This window comes from Callospermophilus lateralis, chromosome 17, assembly GCF_048772815.1.
Source record: "Callospermophilus lateralis isolate mCalLat2 chromosome 17, mCalLat2.hap1, whole genome shotgun sequence".
Lineage (NCBI taxonomy): Eukaryota > Metazoa > Chordata > Mammalia > Rodentia > Sciuridae > Callospermophilus > Callospermophilus lateralis.
In genome coordinates this window covers 36,655,587-36,676,659 of record NC_135321.1, presented here as the reverse complement: position 1 = coordinate 36,676,659, position 21,073 = coordinate 36,655,587, and the positions used below count along the sequence as shown (strand labels likewise).

The following is a 21,073-nucleotide window of genomic DNA, read 5'->3' as shown; positions in this document are numbered from 1 at the left end:
CAGGAAAGGAAGAAAATAGAACCTACATATTCTTTAGTTCTGGAGAAGTAGCACTGCTCTCTATACCTCCCCAAACTATAACTCTAAAAACTCTAAGAATCTAAACCCAGATAATTGGAGGACTTCCTGAAACTTCAAGTGTAGCCAGGGGTGGCATGTCTATTAAATTTTTCTGCACCCAATGTTGCATGTGAGCTGTAAAACAGATAACCTAATATTAATGCATATTTATGTGACACAACCTCATAACCTCCCATAAGAGCAAGTGAATCCATCTCATGATATCAAGAAAAAACAATAATATCTAATAGAATCCCAAACTTGCATATTCCCTATGTTCACAAGTAACACTAGCAATCTACAGGATAGGAGCAAATATCTGAGGAAATATGTTTATAAGCAAACACCAACACCATAACACACAGCCAAAATCTAATTCCTTTCTACTCCAAGGTTATGACTCTATATGGACTATTCTCAAACTGAAGAGTCCCAGGCAAAAGGTTATCTCAGATTTACAGAAATTACTAAGAATTAACTAAAATGAAGTTCCTGCTTTCTTTGGGCTTTACCTACGCGCGCGTGCTCTCTCTCTCTCTCTCTCTCTCTCTCTCTCTCTCTCTCTCTCGTTGTTGTTTCTTATGTAGAAGTTTAGATTACTGATTTGAGACATTTCATCTTTTGTAGTGTGTTTACTGCTATAAATTCTCCTCCAAGTCTATTACCCATGGATTATTTGAAAGGATGTTGTTTATTTTTTAAATACTTGGGGAATTTTCAGATACTTTCTCTTTTAATTTGTAGCTTAAGTCCTTTGTTGTCAGAGAAAATTCCTTGCATGTTACATATAGTCATACATATCATATCTTCATAGATTGAAAACCATACCAGACAATTCTATATTTTTTATATTCCAATTTCACACACACGTTGAAAAGTTCAAAGGTTAAAACAGCCTATTTATAACTTCTGCAGTTCTTCCAACAATACTAAAGTTCCAAATACCCTTCTAGTATTATTTTCCTTCATTCTGAAAAATTTCCTTTAGCATTTATTTTAGAGTAAGTTTGCTTACAATAATTCACAGTTTTTCTTCACCTGAAAATAACTTTACATCATTTTCTTTCCTAAAGAACTTCTTCTTTGAATATGCGACTTTTTTCTTTCTTTCTGTAACATTAAAAAAACTGAATCATTGTTTTGTGCATTCCATGATATCTGATGAGATGTTTGCAGTACTTTCAATTACTGTTTGTCTACGTATAATACATCCTTTTCCCCTAGTTGCTGTCTATCTGCCCTTTCATTATAATGTATTTGAGAATAATTTTATTTGAGTTAATCTTGCTCATCTTTCACTAAGCATCTTGAATTGTTCTACCAACAAATTTGAGAAACTTTCAACCATTATTTTCCTTTCTTTTTTTTTTTCTGTATCAATTCCTTTCTTCTCTCCTTCTACGATTCTAGTGGCACAAATGTTAGACCCTTTGAAATAATCCCATATAGCTCTGAAACTGTGCATATTTTTAATTTTTTTTTCTATTTTGAAGATAGGATATTTTTATTGATCTATCTTAAGGTATACTGCCACTTTCATCTTCTATCTCCACTTTACTCTTGAACCAACTCAGTGAATTTTTAAGATTTATGGTACTTTTCAGTTCAGATATTTGCATCTGATTCTTTTTTATAGTTTCTCTGCTGAGAATGTCAACCTTTTCATTCACTTCAAGAGGGTTTGCATTTCCTGCATGAAGCATGGTTATAATAGCTGCTTTAAAATCCTTCATTATTCCAATATCTGGCTCAACTCAAGGTTGGCATATGTTGATGTTTTCCTCTTCAGAATTTGTTCAGCCAGGTCCAGTGCCTGTAATCCTAGCTACTCAGGAGACTGAGGCAGGGATTGCAAGTTCAAGAGCAACCTCAGCAACTTTGCAAGATCCTCAGAAACTCAGTGAGGCCCCGTACAAAACTGGCGGGGGGGGAGGTAAAAAGTAAAACAAGACTGGGGATGCAGCTCAGTGGTGAAGTGCCCCTTGGTCCAATCCTCAATACCAAAACAAACAGACAGACAAAACTTCGTCCTGTTTACATTGTTTTTTGCTTATTTGTTTGCTTTTGGGTTTTTTGTTGTTGTTGTTGTGGCTAATGTGCCAAATAATTTTAGGTTGTATCCTGAACATTTTTAATATTATATTGTAACACTGTTTCCTGGAAAAATGGTTCTGTTTTGATAACATGCAATAAATTCCATTAGATTCACAGCACAAGTTCTGCCTTGCCTTTTCAGTTGTGATTCCACTGTCAGCTCAGTTTTCAGATTCTGCTGTAACCATCTGGTTTAATTCTGCATATGTATAGTTTAGTGGTTCATCTAGAACTTTTACAGCCATTTATATCACAGTTCAGTTCTCAAAGACTTTACTATAATTCTTTGAGTAGGTTCTGTGAACCCAAAGTTTGACAATGAATTCAGTTTATACAAAGATTTAGGGGATTTTCTCACTGAAATTTCCCTTATACTCTCTGGTTCCCAGTATCCCCTCCTTTTTCCATTTCTCTGGCCTGAAACCTCAGCTCCTCTTAGTATCTTAGCTTTCTGCACTGTTGTACAAATTCCATGGGACTGAGCTCATCGTCAAGAAAATGTTGAAAAAAAAAAAAAGAAGAAGTAGTAATAATGGAATCATATATACTCCTTTAGTCTTTCTTTTTCCTATCCCTGTGGCCAAATAATTTTCCACACTGATTTTTAGGTCCCTATATGCTGGCAATGCCATGACCACAGAAGCTTGAAGCTCAGGCACGGGGGTTGAGCTCATGATAGACTATTAGTGAAAATAGTAGGAAAAAAAGTTAAAAGAAACAGTGATTTCCCCCCACCTATTCTTTAGGCAGCCCTCTTCCAATCCACTTGACACAAGGAAGGATTCCTCAGAAAAATGTATTATCTGTATTCATGGAGTAGTTCATGACTAAGACAACCCGTGGATCAAACCTAGGAGATAATAGGGGTAGGAAAAAGAAACTCATCTCTGTACTGTGTTTTTGCAGTACTTGATTTCCATGTCCATCCTTCATGCTCTTATTTACTTTTTCATAAAACTCAGGGAGTTTTGTTTTATATTCTTTCCAGAGTTTTTAGTGTAAGCAGTAAAAGAGACGGTTTGTAGTGACCTTACTCCATCTTGGCCAGCCATGGAAATCCACATGATAATTTTATAGAAACATAGAATCATGAAGTCCATTGTGATCCAGATTGTTCAATATCCCTAAGTGACTTATACACACATTAAAATATTAGATACCTGAGCTACATGACAGGAACATCTAAAAAATTGCTTGGAGTCTAGGAAAATTTATGCAAAGCCTTTCAGTTTTCAAAAAATCGATTCTAACATACACATATTAAATGAAAAAAGTAATTACCATAATTCAGCAGAAAGAGAGGCTTAAAACAGGAAGCAAATATAATCTTATGCAAGTGGTAAAGAAAGTTATATTACAGATACTTGATTATTTCTGAAGCCATCAAAATAATTATCAAGACTAGGTAGCAACATTGAGAGATGTTAATGATAATAACTTTAAATCAAAAGAGCAGAACTGGGAGTTATAGTAAACCATTCTTAGAAGTCCCAAAATTATACTAGATACCTGATTTTAGAAAACAATACATCCAGGAAGACATCGATCAGGACAGTGAAGGAATCAGAAACCAAGAAAGAATGCTTGAACACGAGAAAGAATTTCATGCAATCAGGTTACAGTGGACTCTATTCAGTTCCCTTCCTAGCATCTGTTACCCTTCTCCTTCTTAAAAGCCTTCTGGTAATGTTCTGGAGACCTTATCAATGTGTATGAGTTACCAAACAGAGATTCTGAACACAACCAAAACTCACAACAGATTGAAGTAGTATAAAACCTAAGATCACTGAATTTACACGGAGGAATATAACTATCAGATAGTCCCACCGTTAGGAACAGTTCATCAGTGCATCCTCTTTTTCCAAGAGGTTCCAAGTATTTAGTAACCCAAATAATAAAAAGAGCTTGTTAAATATAGATTTAAAGATGATAAAATAATAGCAAGCGATTACATTATGATATCAGGCTTCTGCAGAGGGTAAATTTCCCTTTAAAGCAGGGATAATGCTTCAGGAAACACCAAACTCTGTCATCATGACACTATATTACTTTGCAGGCACATTCAATATCTGTCTCCTTAACTCATACACCCATGACTGACCAAACACCACTGATGATCACATTCTTTCCCTGTTAATAGATGATATTCATTGTGACATTGTTCAGTCACAATGATAACTTTCTACTTAGTGTATAGTTATGTATAATTAATTGCTGAAATTTTGTGATGGGATAAAGATCTTAAGTTTCTTCAAGTATGGCTCCAAGGATGGGCATTTCTGGAATATAAGCAACCCACAATAAATTGTCTGTGATTTCTAGTTTCAATTATAATAAAGTAGAATGAGAAGTCAGTCATTGCTTGTAAAGCAATCTAGGTAGTGCAAAAATCTTCTGAGTTTCATTTTGTTTTGTTTTGGTTTTTTTTTTTTTTTTACTATTTTCAGAGTTGCATTTAGCAAGACACATTGATTTTGAATTTTTATATTACATTGAATTTAAGTTTCTGAACTTATTAATCATCAGTTTATGAAACATTTAAATCAAGTAACTATAATAAGTAAAAGTAGCAAAAAAAGAATGTGGGAAAATAGAACCATGTTATGTCTATGTGCCCAAAGAAATAATACTACAAATAACTACAAAGTAGACTACTTTGAGTGAGTCTGTCCGTGTCCTGGGAATTAGTCAATCTGTTGTATAGAGGAAAAGGGAGTTTTAGTTAATTCACTAGCGAAGCTCTAGTCAGAGAGGTTTTGTAATATGTCAAGTAGGTTAAAGTCTAGCTTTATACTTTTGAAGCCATTCTGTCACCTTAAAATGACTTTGGATATTACTGTACAATTTAATTAACTGTGTTGATTTTAAAGTTAAAATTTTATAAGGTGACATTATTGTCCTTATTTGAAAAGTCTAAGATACATTATTATTACTGTGTGTGTTCTATATATTGTTAACAGAATGCAAATTAGCTAAGGGATATTTATCCATAACACCTACTTTATTAAGTAGAGAGTTATAATTGAATAGGTATATCAATTTTTTACATGAAGACAGAGGCAGTTTGAGAAAAAGTTTATTTTTCTTAGTATATAATCATGTCCCCTTTGTTAACTTATTAATTATAAATTTGTAGATAAATCTTCCTTTAGTTGTAAATGCCACCTTATCCTTGTTCAAATTACTGCTAATTCTAAATTAACATATTCCAAATTAGGGAGACCAATCAAATTAATTATTTTATAATGTAGCTTTTATAGAGAAAAATGACCTATAACGAACATAGCAAAATTTTTTTCTTGACCTCAGATAAATACAAGTAGACATGTAAGTGGAGACTGCTAAGAGAACAGTGACCCACATCTGATATTCAAACAAATCTTTGATATTAGATTTGAAAATCACATCTAATTAGGTCAATTGAGTAGAGCATGGCACTAATATGACCAAGCAAGGCAGCAGATCCCCATATGGGCCACTTAGCATTGCCCCATGTCCCTATATTAAACCCCTAAAACCCTCTAGCCATCTGGCAACTGTAGTTAGGTCCAGTGAGAACCAAGAAAAAGGCTGCACGTGGCTCACCTCAGGCTTACAGGGATCCCCAACTTCTGTCAAGCACCCCACCAAAATAATAACACTCCAAAAGACACTGCATCATCTTATTCCAATGACTACTACCTTATAATACTGATGAAATCCAATATGCAAATAATATTTTCTCAAGACTACTAAAATGAGAAAGAAAAATAACTACTACTAACAACAACAACAAAAGCCACATCTCTGCCTATAAGACAGATTGTTTCTTTCTAGTAGAATTAAGTTTCTAACTTCCTGAACTTAAACTCTGAATCATTTCTCAACCTTCCAGTTTCCTAACGGCTCCAAAACACTTGAAAAATCTGTAACTGTGAGAATAACAACCACAAATGAACACTTGATTAAAATTAGGAAGAGTGGGACATAAGAGCCTATTGAATAAACCTCAGAGAAAAAGGAGAAAAATCAAAATAAACTCAACACAGAGAGGGGGAGCTATTTTCCATCTCCATCAAATAACTTAACAAAAGAAAAAGGCCTGTAAATTACTGTTATTTTATTTATTTTCTTCCCCAAATGCTAGTCAGATCTTCTTCAAAATGCACATTATATTAAAATATTTAAAAATAAACTATAGAATTATAGTTGTTTCTAATAAATGAGAGTAAATGTTATTTTTGTAACCATGAGAGTAACTGTTGTATTTTCTTCTGTGGATTAAGTTTTTGAAACTACTTTATGTAAATTAATTATGTTAATAACAATTTGTTTTGGCATATGCACTTTGTCTCCATACTACTGTGAAAAAGCTAAAATAGTAAGCCACCTTACATTTTATTTTGTAGATGTCATTTAATGAAAAAAATTTTAATTAAAAACATTAAGAAAAATCAAAGATACATAAATATTTGAGTACATATGTATGCACACACACAAATATACTTAGTGGGAGTCACTAAATATCTTAAATAATCTGTCATGAATTATATATTTTATTAAATTATGGATCATCTTATCAAAAACCATAAACAAGGAGGCAATCAGATATTAAGAGGGGAAATATATATTTAAATTATTCCTGTCTGGATCTTAAAACACAAATAATCCTGGTCAAATAAAACTTTATAAAACTTGATTTGTTTTAATTTCACCAATGCTTTGGAATAATTCACATGGAAGGACTCTGTCTAATTATCTTTCACTGGGTAAGAAAGTACCTCAAATTGATCAGTTTAAAATTTCCCAAACATTATCACAGTGTCTGGGAGTCAGAAGCCCAGCACATTTTAACTGGGTCTTCTGCTTGGCTTCTCACAAAGCTGAAATCAAGGTATCAGTCAGCTATTCGCACTTGGAAACTCTACCATGGGAAGATTCACCTCCCAGCTTGACTTCATTCATTTGTGGTTGTAGGACTAAGGTTCCCAGTGTTTTGTTAGCTGTTGGCCAACTATGCTGTTAGCGTTAAGCAGCTGTATTTCAGCCCTTTTTCTAAAAGGCAGATAAAATGGTATGTATTTCTCATGTACAACATGATACTCTGGAGTACATATGCATAGTAGAATCATTAAATCTAGCTAATTAGCCAATGCATTACTTCACATGGTTACCATTTTTGTGGTGAGAACACTTAACATCTTATTATTTTTCAATTTTTCAATAATACACTCTATTGTCATTAACTATAGTCACTCACTATGTTGTACAAAAGCTCTTGTTGAATTTAATTCAACTCCATATTACCTGCTCACCTCCAACAACACCATTCTACTCTCTATTTCTATGAAATTGGCTTTTTATTTGGATTTCACAAATGAGTGAGATCAGGTAGTATCTGTCTTTCTGTGCTTAGCTTATTTTACTTAACATAATGTCCTCTAAGTCTATGCATGTTGTCATAATTTACAGGATTTAACTCTTTGTTGTGGTTGAATAGTATTCCATTGTGCAAGTATACCACATTTTCTTTATCTCAAAATATACAAAAATTAACTCAAAATGAATTAAAGATTTAAATGCAAGACCTGAAACTTTGAGGCTACCAGAAGGAAATAGAGGAAAAGTTCTGTGACATTAGTCTGAATAATGATTTTTGTTGAATATGACTGCAAAAGCACAAACAACAAAAACAAAAATAGACTAATGGGATTTTCCATCAAACTAAGAAACTTCTGCACAGAAAAGGAATCAACAAAGTAGACAATCTACAGAATCTGAGAAAGTATCCACAACTACATAACTAAAAAGGAATGAATATTCAAAATATATAAGGAATTCAAACAACTCAACAGCAAGAAAATAACCTAACTTTTAAAATGGGCAGGAGACCTGAATAAACATTTCTCAAAAGAGGACATGCATGTGGCCAACAAGTATTAAAAAAAAAAAAAAACTCAACATCACTAATCATTTGGGAAATGCAAATCAAAACTACAATGAGCAATCACCTCACTCCACCAAGAATGGTTGCTATCAAAGGCAAAAGGAGTACTGAAGATGTTGAGGAAAGGGAACTCTTACTGTGGGTGGAAATGTAAATTAGTATAGCCCTTATGATGGACAGTATGGAGGTTTCTCAATAGATTAGCAATGGAACTACCATATGACCCAGGAACCCCACTACTAGGTATACAGCCAAAGGAGATGAAATCAGAGTGTTATAGAGATAGCCCTACTCTCATATTTATTATAGCACTATTCAAAATAGCCAAGATATGGAAAAAGGTCAGTTCTTTCAACTTTTAACCACATGTTCTCCTCTAACTCAGCAAGAGAGAACTTCCTTTCCACTGAATACATTTCAGACTTTGAATCAATCTGACTTCTATTGCTACCAGTCTTGGAAAAAGTTCCTGCTTTTTTTTTAAAGACTAACATGATTTCTTAAAGTCACTGGTACTTTACGGCATGATTCATGAGAATGTAAATTCTTCATAGTCACAGGTTCCACTGACATTCCAAAAGGAGAGGATTATACCAAAATGAAGGCCATTTGTCAATCACTTTAGAATTCTGCCAACCACAAATCAACAAAAATTTAAGAACCACTGGGATCCATACTGGTCCACAGAGGCACATGGGTATAAAATCAAAGAAGTACAAGCACACACCAACTTGGGATAAGATTTAGAATACAGCCTTAAAATATAAACTCCATGCTTTAAGAAATAGTTGAAAACTTTTATTTTTCTTTGCAAAGGTCTGTGTTTTAATTAGTAATATATTCAGATTTCTCCATTTGGGTTTTTAGAAGAATTTCTCCAACGGGAAGTCTTTGTAGTTAGAGATGTAATAACAACTACGGAAGAGGGCAACAATTATTTTCAAATTTAAAAAAACATTAAAAACCTGTTGATTATAAGAAGGTTTGACCCACATTCCTTTCAAGTGCCTTTAAATCTGTTTTTCTTAAGTTTCACAGAATCCTATTTTAATATTTTATTGAAATTAATAAAGTCAGAAGTTTGTATAACATTATTCAATTACTTGGCAACATAAAGCTATTGAATTACATTGATTTAAAGCTTGATAATCTGATTCCAATACTTATATACTATTTCACACAATATACTGAATTAAAGAAATTACTTAACTTTTGCTCTTTTCTTGTTTGATTTATACTGTACACACTCAAAAGCACTTGATAGACATCTGGTCCCTACCCAAAATACTACCTAAATTATTACATCCCTGCTCAAACATATTTGATAGCTGCCATTTCTCACAAAATGGAATCTAAATTCTAACTTTGCCCTAGAGGCACCCCCTAATTTCACTCCAGCCTGCTAATCCAATCTTAACTCCACTGTACCCTGTACTTTGGCTCTTCTACATTGTGCACTAGCCCCTAAACATGCCTTGGTTGAAATCATCTCTCCCCAGCACAGACATCAAATGTGCATAATTGTTTCATGGATGCCATGGATCTGCATGCTTACAGCATCATATTAATATAGTGATAGTTCATTACAGAGCCACCACCTATAAGGCAAGAGGAAATATCTTATCTGAAATGTAATATCTTAACCACAATGTTCTGCTATGAGGCAGCTGTGTACCATGGATTAGAATGATTGATACTCGCACAAATCAGTATAAGCACATCCCAGAAAGTATAAAGGATGATCTAGTAAAATAAAAAAAAAGTAAAAAAAAACCTTGTGTTTATTTATATATTTAAATCTCAATTTTATGTATTTGTATTTTAATATATTTTATAATATTCAATATTGGTACAGTGGTATATACATGTACTTTATAATATTGCAAGAATTTTCACTTCTTTAGCAGTTCTTAAAATTCTTATATTAAGAATTTAGAGATGAGTGACTTAAAGCAAGGACTGTGGATCCAATGGAAATGAACTGTTATCTCAAGTAGTGTGATGTTCTTAGAAATTCATCTTAATTTAAGCCACAACTTTCACATATAAAAGTGTTAATACCATAAGAGTATTGTAAAGATTAAAGGTAACATTTTGTTTAAAGAGATTAGCCCAATAACTAAACTATAATAAGAACTTGATTCATTTAAGGCATTAATATAATATTAATTTCATTACATCCAATATTTGCAACTGCCTAAAAACAATGTATGCTCACTGAAGAACTCTAGAAGAGAAAGTGATCATTTTTTTAGCCTTAAAGATGCCCATTAGTCTACCCTGTTGCTAAGACCTCAAAATGGCCCATGAAAAACAGTATGTTGATCCAGCAATCTCATTACTAGATATATATCAAACAAATTTGAAAGTTGGGTCTTGAAGAGAGATTTGCACATTGTGTTCATAGCAGCACTATTCACAATGGCCAAGGAGTGACAGCAACACAAATGTCCATCAGCAGAGGAAGAGAGAGAAAAAATGCAGCTTATTCCTGCAACAGAATATTAGTCAGCCTTTAAAAAGGAAGGAAATCCTGTCGCATTGCAAGATGGATGAACCTTCAGGATGTATGCTAAGTAAAATGAGTCAGTTACAAAAAGACAAAGACTGTATGAAGCTGAATGGTGATTTCCAGGGCAGGGAGGGAGAGGGAAAGGAAAACGTGTTTAATGGATATAGAGTTTTAATTTTGCAAGATGAAAAAATTCTGGAGATATGAAAAAGTTCTGGAGATATGAAAAAGTTCTGGAGACCTATGTCACACACAAAAATATATATATATATAACAATTTTGAACTGCACAATTAAAAATGATTAAGATTATAAATTTTATGTTTCTTTTACCATAATTAAAAACAGATGGGTGGATGGATGTATGAACAAATAGAGAGACATAAATATAGATATAGAAATTTTAAAGATCTTATGTGGTGGTAAATGAAGTAGTTGTATGTGATAAATAAGAATATCCTGTTGTGTAGTGTCAGACCAGGGAGCAATGTTTATTTATTCCCTTAATACTGGGCACCAACACTCATTATGTCATGTACTGAAGATTAAATTCCTTTCTTCAAAATAGTTTTGAGTAAAACCATTGAGCAACTGGCAATTGGTATGGTATGGTATGGTATGGTATAGTAAGGTAAGGTAAGGTCAGGTCAGATAAGAATTGCCTGGCTTTGAGAGATATTAAGTTGGTAGAATAACACAGTATTCCACCAAGCACAGATAAGGAGGGAGGAAGATGGAAAAATTGACCATGCCACATAGATTTTTGGCTTCTAAGAGTAAGCAAATTGTGTTGCCAAACACAGAGAAAGGAAATTTAAAAAGGTCTAGGATGGACGTAGGGAGAGATTAAAAAAAAATCTATTAATATATTTTGTTTGAGGTACATTGGAATATCTTGGTAGAAATAGCTAGTAGAAAATCCAAAATGTCAATCTGGACTTCTCAGGATTCATATTAAGGCACCCAACCTCAGTCATGGCTGAAGCCATGGTCATAGGTGCAGTTACCCAGGAGGGACACAGAGTGAGACAAAGAATTCAAATAGTCATGGCCAAATTATTAAATTTGAAGGAAAAAGAATTCATCACTGGTTAAGTTGATCTTCAAGTATATAAGCAAAGGACAAATATTCTCAATTGCATATAAACCTCAAAGAAGATCTTTAAGAAAAACATGTTGATCAGAAATTAGAGCTGATCAAATTGAAGGAATAAAGAAAATCAGGTAGAAGAACAAGTGATAAACTTTTAGGTGTGAGCAAAGAAAAATACAATGGTGAGAACCAAATTATATACTTTAACATAAACATAAAAATCTTAACAATATAATTTCAGTATAAACATAATAATTATAATAAAATGCAATGTGATATAAATCAGGAGCTAAGTAAAAAGGATTGGCGGAGGAAGTGAAAATATGCTTGTTCCTCCTGTATCACTGGAGAAAGTTGACAATAATATATAAAACAGAAAAGCAGTTAAAAAATATAATTCAACCTCAGTTTTTCTTATTCTCCTCTATTAAATTTTATTTTTTAATAATTTCTTTTTTGTTACATCCTGACAATATACTTTATTCCTCTTACTGAAATTAGCAAATGATTATCATTCCAATCTTGAGAAATGATTTCTGCTTGTCCATATGTAACTATCAATCATTATGTCTAATCTCTTCTTGGTTTATATTTTTAGAAAGATAACTAGAATGATGTTCATAATTAGCTGAAGGTAGTTGTAGATGGATGGAAGATCTGGCATGACATTTTAACTCTTCTTTCCATTTCTCTTGGATATTTAAAATAATAAGGATAAAATCACTTTTATAAAGTCAATCATTTGTATTCTCCATAAATGAAGTAGTGAGAATAAATATCTGAATAATAGATATGTACATACATACACATGTACCTTGCATTGTAACTCCATGTTGCCACGTGATTTTGAGTTCATAACATCTAATTATAATCACATCATGATGTCCTTATTTTTCCAATAATACTTAAAACAACTTCTGTTTTTTCAGCATTTACTATGTGCCAGGTATATGCTATTCATGACACATTTTGTACTTATGGACATACATACATATGGACTTCCATATAGATATTAGTTCATATTTTATACATATTACATATTATTAAACCTTATGCAAAAATTGTTTAGGAAAGTATTATTAGTGATATTTTACCAAGATGAAATTCCATATTTACCTAAGAAACAATCCCTTGCTCACAGCTCCAATTCGTCAAAGCCAGGATTTAAATCTTGCTATAAAATATAAACCCTGCCCATGAGGTCATGTTTCTTGCCATTTGTATTTTCATTAAGTTTGTTTTGATGTTTCTTTTCAGTATTAGAGGCTGAACCCAGGGTCTCATGCATGGCTGGTAAGCATTCTACCAGGGAGCTACATCCCCAGCCCAAGTTTATTTTATCTTGTTACCCAAAGATTCTGAAAATGAATGTAACTTAAAACATACTAGATTCACTTTCAGCTTTTCTAGTTAGGCAATAATAAGTTTAATCGAATATAACAGGTATTAGGAAAAATTCTTTATGCTCTTCACATAAACATTTTTTCAAATCTTGAAAAATTTGCTGGGCTGTCTATCTTTCCTTACTCATTTTTCTCCATTCCATGCAGTGAGTCTACAGAGGAAAGTCTTGAAGAGTAGAATCCCAGCCGCCCCAGGAAGATTACAAAAGCAAACAGATGCAGGCTGAATCCTGCCCCGCAACTCCATGGTTACTACTAAGACAAGGAAGAAGCAAGGGAAAAGTCAAGAATTATTTTTCTAGGAAATAAGTATGGGTCAACCTTCACATACTAACAGGGTCTAACTTCCTCCTTATGTTCATGGGAGTTAGTGTTAGAAATCTCTTGCTCCTTAATACTCATGCCAGATTGGCCTCTAGGAATGGAAAGTTGTCCCTGAGAGTGTACATAGGTACTGTGTGAGAAACTTGTCACAGAAATGAAGGAACTTAGATGATTTGTTCCTCTTAACAACCCCATAAGGAACCACTAAAGTCAGGTGGTAAGCTACATTGTTGGCATTCATTCTTGGGATGTTTGATCCCCCAAACTTATGCTATAGTATTTCTCACAGGACTTAAAAGAAGAGAACAATGTGTTGGCTTTCAGCAGCAATGCCCACTATGGAAGATGATTAGCAAAAACATGTTTTCATCTTCACTATTATGATTTTCCCTGTGTTATAGACACAAAGTGCCACAAGGGATTGATGGCACAGTTCTTCATGTCTGATTTCTGTAGCAAACTCCACATCAAGGTCTAATATATGAAAAGTGAGCCTGTGGCATGAAGTTAGAAGAGGCAGAAATGTATAATTCCTCATCAAGGTACTCGGATGTACATTAAAGGATTCATAACCCAAACCATAGTCAGAAAACTAACAAAAACAGTAACTGTTTATAAACCAACCAGTCCATGAATATTCATTCTAATCACTGTACAGTAATCAATTAGTAGTATGCACAGCAAGAACAATATGAACTCTGGGGCTACAGATTGCAGAACTGAATAAATCATCATTTTAAAATGACACAGCTAAAGATAATGCATATTCCTTTCTGGATGAAAATTAATTTTATGTTTCATTGTGAAATAAATAAAAAAATATATGAGAGGCAAAATTTAGATATTAGTGTCTATTGCTACAAATATAGGTCAAGAAAAATATTACTCCAGTTATTTGACTACACGGTTTCAATGTTTATATTTTGTTAAGACTGAAAGACAAATAAAAACATGAGCTTGCCATATTTCTTAATGTTTAATTCAAAACAAGGGGTTTATTCAAAGCACATGATAATGCATTAGTCATACTATTAACAGAAAGGATTAAGGTATTTTCTGGTTATTTTAAGTTCATCATTCATAAATCAAATGGTGTATCAAATGTTTTGGTAGTTTAGGTTGTAAATATGACCTTTCAACTAACTGTTGCCAGAAAAGCAAAACAACAATCAGAATCAAAAGTTTCTAAAAGCAAACTCAACTAGAACTATCAAGGAGTAAAATAGAGTAACCACAATTATGCTTATTTAAAATTATCTCTGAAAGTTTGTTATAATCAGTATCAGACATTTGCTGTATCTTTTTCAGAACTGTTTTAAGTTATTCATCAATTCATTCTTCTAAGTTTCTGACACTCTTAATGAATGTGTGTGTGTGTGTGTGTGTGTTTGTAATAGCGGTAGTATGGAAAGAAACAGATGGGATGCTCAACAAACTGCATCTGCCCACACGAGTGCAGGTCCCACTCCAGACCTAAAATGGCTGAGCTGCAGCATGGTGTTGCTTGGTGACCAAATGGTATCTCCTCAGCCACAGAGCAATCTAAACATCAGTGACAGATAGGTCCCTTCAGCTTCAGACACGGCCAGGACAAATATTAAAAGGCATATTTATCTTTTCCAGTAGTGGACAATTTTCAAATCAGTTGTCACTTGCTCAATTTTATCATCAGTTAAATTTAAGGTTTAGGGGCAGGAGTGTTTGCAAAGCTACAGCTGTTATTTGGGGAAAATAAGAAGTAGAACCAAGTCTCCTTAACTAGGAGACTGAGAGTCTTATTGCAATTCTATATGTCCATGTGGGATGTCTACTCTGTTTTGTATAACCTCCCAGTTGCTATCTGTCTCCCTTTCTTTCATTAAACTAAAGTAGTTAATTATCCTGGGCCTGTCCTCTCCCCTTTCTCTTGCCTTTTTTTGCAGTAGTAATAATGTCTAATTATCAGCAGCAATGCATTACCGCAACATCAGGAGCAAAACATCTCTCACTGACAGCAAGCCAGCTAGGAACCCTCGAACCTCAAGGAGCTTAGGATGATTCTTACTCGAAAATACCATTCAAGCACAACATTTCATTTCAAACAATACATGACTTTGAATTAAAAGAAAAAATATATTTTGTGTTGGTGATTGTACTCCTGCTATAATAAAGAAAAATCAACATGTTTTTAAGAGAGAAATAATTTGAGATGTGGGAACAGGATAAAAGGGATCATTTATTTATTTTTTAACTCATTGAAATGATGATTGGCTGTCTCTCAGAGAAGGTGGAGCCTGTAATTCTATGTCAGGAGCAGAAAATTTTCATAAAGAGCAATAGAAGAGTTCATGAATTAAAAAAAAAAAAAACCTCCTCGACATTTCCAAACAGGCTTGAATGAAAATCAGAGCTCATAAATACTACATGGAAATCATTATCTAAGAATATCACCCGACAGATTACACTTTCTCTGTTAAATATATGGAATCTTTATTGGAAAGAGAAACACGTGTTCCTTTATTATTACCCCGAAGTTGTCATTCTATAGTAGACGTCTTAACAATATATATGTTTTTTACAACTCTGCATTAATTTTTGACTGACACATGGGTATTAGAGAATGGGAACGCTGGCTTGAATAACAGACATAGATGATTATATTAGTGCCTCTAAAACCATTATGGAATTTGTTATTTACAATTTTTAATCAATATTTTAAAAGCACATATATGTTAACACATATAATGAATGTAGCCAAATCTATACAACTCATTTGACTAATGCATAAGTCAAGCTAACCAGACAGCTAAACAGTGGGACTCAAGTTTAACAAAAAGAATGAAAAACAAACTTCCCAGCTACCAATGTTTCCTTAAAGCTGATATGATATTAAATAGTATTTTAAGTAAACACATCTTTAAAAATTATTTTATCCATTCATCTAGAATTCTAATTTACTTGGTCTAACAATAAATGATTTAATAGATTTCTTAACGTTATTTCTAATACAAAAAAAAATCACAGGCTTCTGGCTCATGCAGATATAAATAAATCTCAGTACTAATTCATGCCAATCTAGTCCTCATCATTTAGTAAAGCAAAACAATAATCTGACCATTGTCTTTAGCAGTGTCACACGTGGTCAAATAAGACTATACCTGTAAATCTACCTCCCTGAAATCTTCCAACAATATTACATTTTTAAAAACAACAACTTTTATGTGTTTGTTTCACCTTTATTTTCATTTCCCATTTTCCGCATAAATTCCAAAAGAAATACACATCCTCAAATCAACAATTCCTAATTAATCTCAGGCAACCACAAACTGTTTTCCAAACCTGAAAGGGTCCACCAAATAATGCTTTAAAAAGCTTTCCATGCACATTATTTCCAAGTTCATATACCTCCCTTAGAGATAGGGAAGCCTTCAAGTCACCTCCTTTTTAGCATCCTCCAGGAATACTGCACGAGGAAACAGTTGCCAGTGAGGGGAGGGGGGAGCAAAAGCTCAAGAAATCCCAAAGAGGCAAAAATACAAAGGGTGCCAGGTAGCCTCCCCCACCCTTACTCCAGGCGAGTACCCACCGTAGCATGAGGCAGAAAGGTCTTATGCATCTGATCTGCAGTCCTACTTGTAGCCCACAGTTCCCATCTTCTTGCAAAGGAGATCCACACTGCTGCCGCTCCCCAGCCCCATAGGCAGATCTGCGTGTGAAGCTGAGATGTACTGACTCTCACTGCCAGTACCCCACAGCGCCCTGGCTAGAGCTTTGTAGCCTGGAGACTAGAGCCACCCAAGAACGACGAATAAATACACCATTTGATCGCGCCCAAACCCATCTCTCTTTGTTGTTCATCCTCTAGCTGTGGCTTTATTTGTGCAACGGGCAAGTGAAGAAGGGAACGGGGGTGGGGGAGGAGGAATCTCTAGGACCTTATCTATAATCTAAACAGTCCTGGCCACGATCTCCGGCAGTGATCCCGGCGTTCGGACTGCCCCGGGACTCCCAGGCAGCGGTCTAACAATAAAACCTGACAGTGGTCCTGGGGAAAACCTCACATCCACCGCTACCACCACCTTCAGGCTTTGTGCCAATGAGGAGACACTGTAGACTATCGATCAGAATCGTCTGTTATCAGAGCGTGATGCTGGGGTTCCAGCCTGGCCTCTAGGCGCGGTAGCGGCGGTGGGACAAGTGCCAGGCTCCTAGCTAAGGATGTGGGACAATGGCCCAGCCCAAGGACGCAGGACGCCGCCCGACCCGGGGAAGGAAGCCGCGGCAGCGGGTCCTGGAGCCGGGAGGCGGGGAGGATGGACCGCTCTGGAGGTGTGCTGCCGCTTTAAAATAAAGGACCACAAAGACTTGTCGGTGGGGAAATCGCGCCTGGCTAATGCGAGTGGGGACGACTTGGGGAGGGGGTTGGGGAAGGTGGGGGCACACGAGCCAACAGTGGCTCACGGCTCCCCCTCTCTCCCCCCTCTCTCCTCCCTCCCCGCCGGGCTGCTTGGGCAGACAAATAACAGAGGAAGGCGAGTCACTCACCGTGGTCTTGACCGGCACGTAGAGCACTTGCTTGGCGCCGCCGCCTCCCCCGCGGACCTCATCCGGCTGGCCCAGCTGGAAGCCCTTCGATTTGACCCAGAATTTAAATTTGGCGTTGTCCGTGGAGCTCGACTCGGAGCCGTTGAGGAGCTGGACGATCCGCTCGTATTTTTTACGGGTCACCGTCTTGGTCTTCCCTGAGTCCCCGTAAGTCCTAAGGCACCAGTCCTGGAACTGGCGATACATGTCGCGCTCGCTCTCCATGTTCCCGGTGCCCGGCCGTCGGCCGGATGCTCCCAGCGCACTTCGCACCTGTTCACCCCGGGCTCATGAAAAATGCAGCCCTGGCCACGATGCGGGGACGTGAGGTCCCGGCCGCCGCGGGAGCCTGCCTCGTGTGGGGTGGGGGAGGAACCGGGAGAGGGGAGGAGGGTCCGGTTGGGCACCAGCAATCAATGCCCCATGCTACCAAGTCTGGTTTATTCGTAATTGCAAGGGATGTCTCAGACACTCTTCTCGTCCTCTTAGTGATCGGTCTCTTTAATATTGTGTGACCAGGACCATCCCAACAGCATCTGGTCCAGAGAAGCTGGGTTTTGAATAATTAAAATCCCATTCCTTGGTTTATTAAAAATCTCAATATTGATTTGGGTTCGTCCCTCGACGCCTCGCCCCAGCGTTGCGTCCCGGGCAGGGCAGGTGGAGCGCAACACCGCCCTACCCTCGCGCGCCCCAGAAGCTTCCCCAGTGGCTGGTCTGTGGTCCAGGAACCAGGGCTGCGCCTCTCCCGATAGCAGTTACCGGGCCGAGCCCGGGAGCCCCGAAGGGCACACGGGTCCCTGGGCTCTCCTTCCTCCTGGGTCCTGCTCTGATTCGGCCTCCTCTGCGACAGTCGTTAAGAGACTAGAAAGAGAGAAAGTTCTTACCTGTCATGTTTGTAAGCCTATCAAATCCTGTTTTACGGGTTTAAGAAAACCAAGGTATTTTAAAAAACAGTTTAAAATGTCATTTCTTTAGAAGCATTGGGCATAATTCCAGCCCCATATGTAGGTTCCAGGAGTTAAGTCCCAGAAATTCATGGAAATTTGACCATAGTTCTATAGGATAGATGTAGTACCCCAAACAGACATCCGATCCAGAGAGAGGTGGGTAAAGGAAAGCAGGCCGCTGGCGGCAGGTCTCCTGGATAATGATGGGGCCCCCAGACAGGACTCCTCTGGTTTCTGCTTGAAGTGGGTACAACACATAGAAGTAAGTTTATGGTACAGATGCTTGAAACCCTTTGGATGGAATTAAAATACAGAGAGAAATCATTTTTCCCTTGCTTGGTCACAGTTTGCAATTCACACAGGAGGTTTCGGTTGTCTATTTTCCCCCTGCCACGTCATGGACACCCCCTCCACTGCTCAGAGTAGCCAAATTTGAGTTCCTCTGGACGATTTTCCCAAGCAAATGAAGTCAGCGGTTTCTCCATTCAGGATTTCCATCCGTTTGTTACAGTGCTGGAAATAGGGGAGTTCCCATCCTCCTCGCGCAGTGGCTGCGGCCGCTCCTCTTTATTCCACTCTCTGTTGAGGCCCGCGCCTGTCCCAGGGAGCGGCTCTGCCAGGAAGGCGGCCCGACCAGTGCCCGGCGCCTGGTCGGCGTCGGAGCCCACGCTCGCTACTCGTCGTCCTCTCCCAGACGAAAACCCAGAATGGGAACGCGGAGTGTTTGTGCCCACCGCGCTGCAGCTGGTCCCAGCACTTGCAAAATGGTCAGTGGCTCCTGCTCGGCCAGGCTGAGTGTGTGCGTGTGTGTGAGCAAGGGAGCGAGGGTGTGCGGTGTGTGTGGGGTGCGCTGAGTGTATGCGCGTCTCCGGGAAGGTCTCGCGCGGCGGCTGGAGCAGGGACTGACAGCCCGGGCGGAGCGCGAGCAGCTCCACACACTAAACCTCTCGCCTCTCCCCTCACCCCTACCCCTCCCACTCCCCTCTCCTCCCACCCCCCACCCCCCGGCCCCTTCCAAGCTCTCTGATTGGCCAATGGGACAAAAGTTTCTGTGGAGACGGCTGGGCGCTGACGTCACGGGCAGAATTGTCCCATTTAGGGATCCCGGGGGCAGTGCGCATGCTGCAGGCTGCAGGTTAGAGGCGGGAGGAGGTAGCAGCGGGCCGGGCGGCAGCCAGGTGGCGGAAAGGAGCAGGCAGCATCCAGGTGGGGGGACGACTCCAGCAGGGTTTCCATGGAGATTTCCTCTGGGTCTAGCCTAAAAACAGCAGATCAGCTGACACCATTAGCTCAGGACCTAATTACTGCTTATTGGAGCAACAAATGAGGGAGAGGGCCAGCTGCAAAGGAAGAGTTTTTATCCCCCCTCCATCTCCTCCTTTCTCCCCCTCTCTCCATCGCTCTTGAGTCCCGGGTGAATTCTCATTAACTTGCAAGATTCCTGCAACAACAGCTCCCCTTCTCCTGAGGCCACCCTGACTGCTTTTATTCTTTTTATTTCCTTCTTTTGTATAAAAAAGAAATGCTAAATTAAACCAGTTGTTCTGAGTCCTTGTATTTTTGCCCAATAAAAATTAGACCGGTAGAACTCAGAGAAGCCACTGTCCAATAGAAGTCACAAGTGAATCTAATATGTGTGTATGGTGTGTGGGGGGGTCACTTTCAATTTATTGAATTGAGTATTTATCTTTAGGTCATTCACGTTTTTAAAGAAAGAAATCTTAAATATATAAATAGTTGAAAGAAACAATTGGAGGGAAGTTTTTTGAATCACCCTTTTTAAGTGTAGTATATTTCACAAGAACAACTCTGGAAAAGTTTCCCTTGAGGCGTAAGAGATAAGAGATGATTCCAAGTTAGGAAATCAAAGTTTTACTTTCTATTGGTAAGATATTTCCTAGAAGTTTCTGGAAGGATCGTTGGTAGTGGGGTAGCAGTTCATTCAAGAATAAGCTAATTCTATGAAGTTTACTTTGTTATGGATATAATTTAATTTACAATTACAGATTTCTTTTTATAGCTCTTTATTCTGAAAAGCCTCATACAAGTCCTTCCAGCCCCAAAGAAGCCTGACTTCTTTGACCATTCATAATAAAATAATTGGTTTCTCCTCTGGGTAGTGTCTTTCAAACATTATTTAAACCCTGTT

The 21,073-nt window shown here is 37.3% G+C and overlaps 1 protein-coding gene across 5 annotated transcripts in view; it reads right to left on the bottom strand.

Annotated features, from left to right (window-relative positions):
* Nol4 (nucleolar protein 4) overlaps positions 1-18,199 on the bottom strand; it is a 310,075-nt gene extending 291,876 nt beyond the window's left edge. For all 5 annotated transcript variants that reach the window (XM_076836802.2, XM_076836804.2, XM_076836803.2 and 2 more), the window contains exon 1: positions 17,936-18,199. In XM_076836802.2, coding sequence (XP_076692917.1) covers positions 17,936-18,199 — 264 coding nt within the window. The remainder of the gene's footprint in view (positions 1-17,935) is intronic.
* Positions 18,200-21,073: the final 2,874 nt, after the last annotated feature.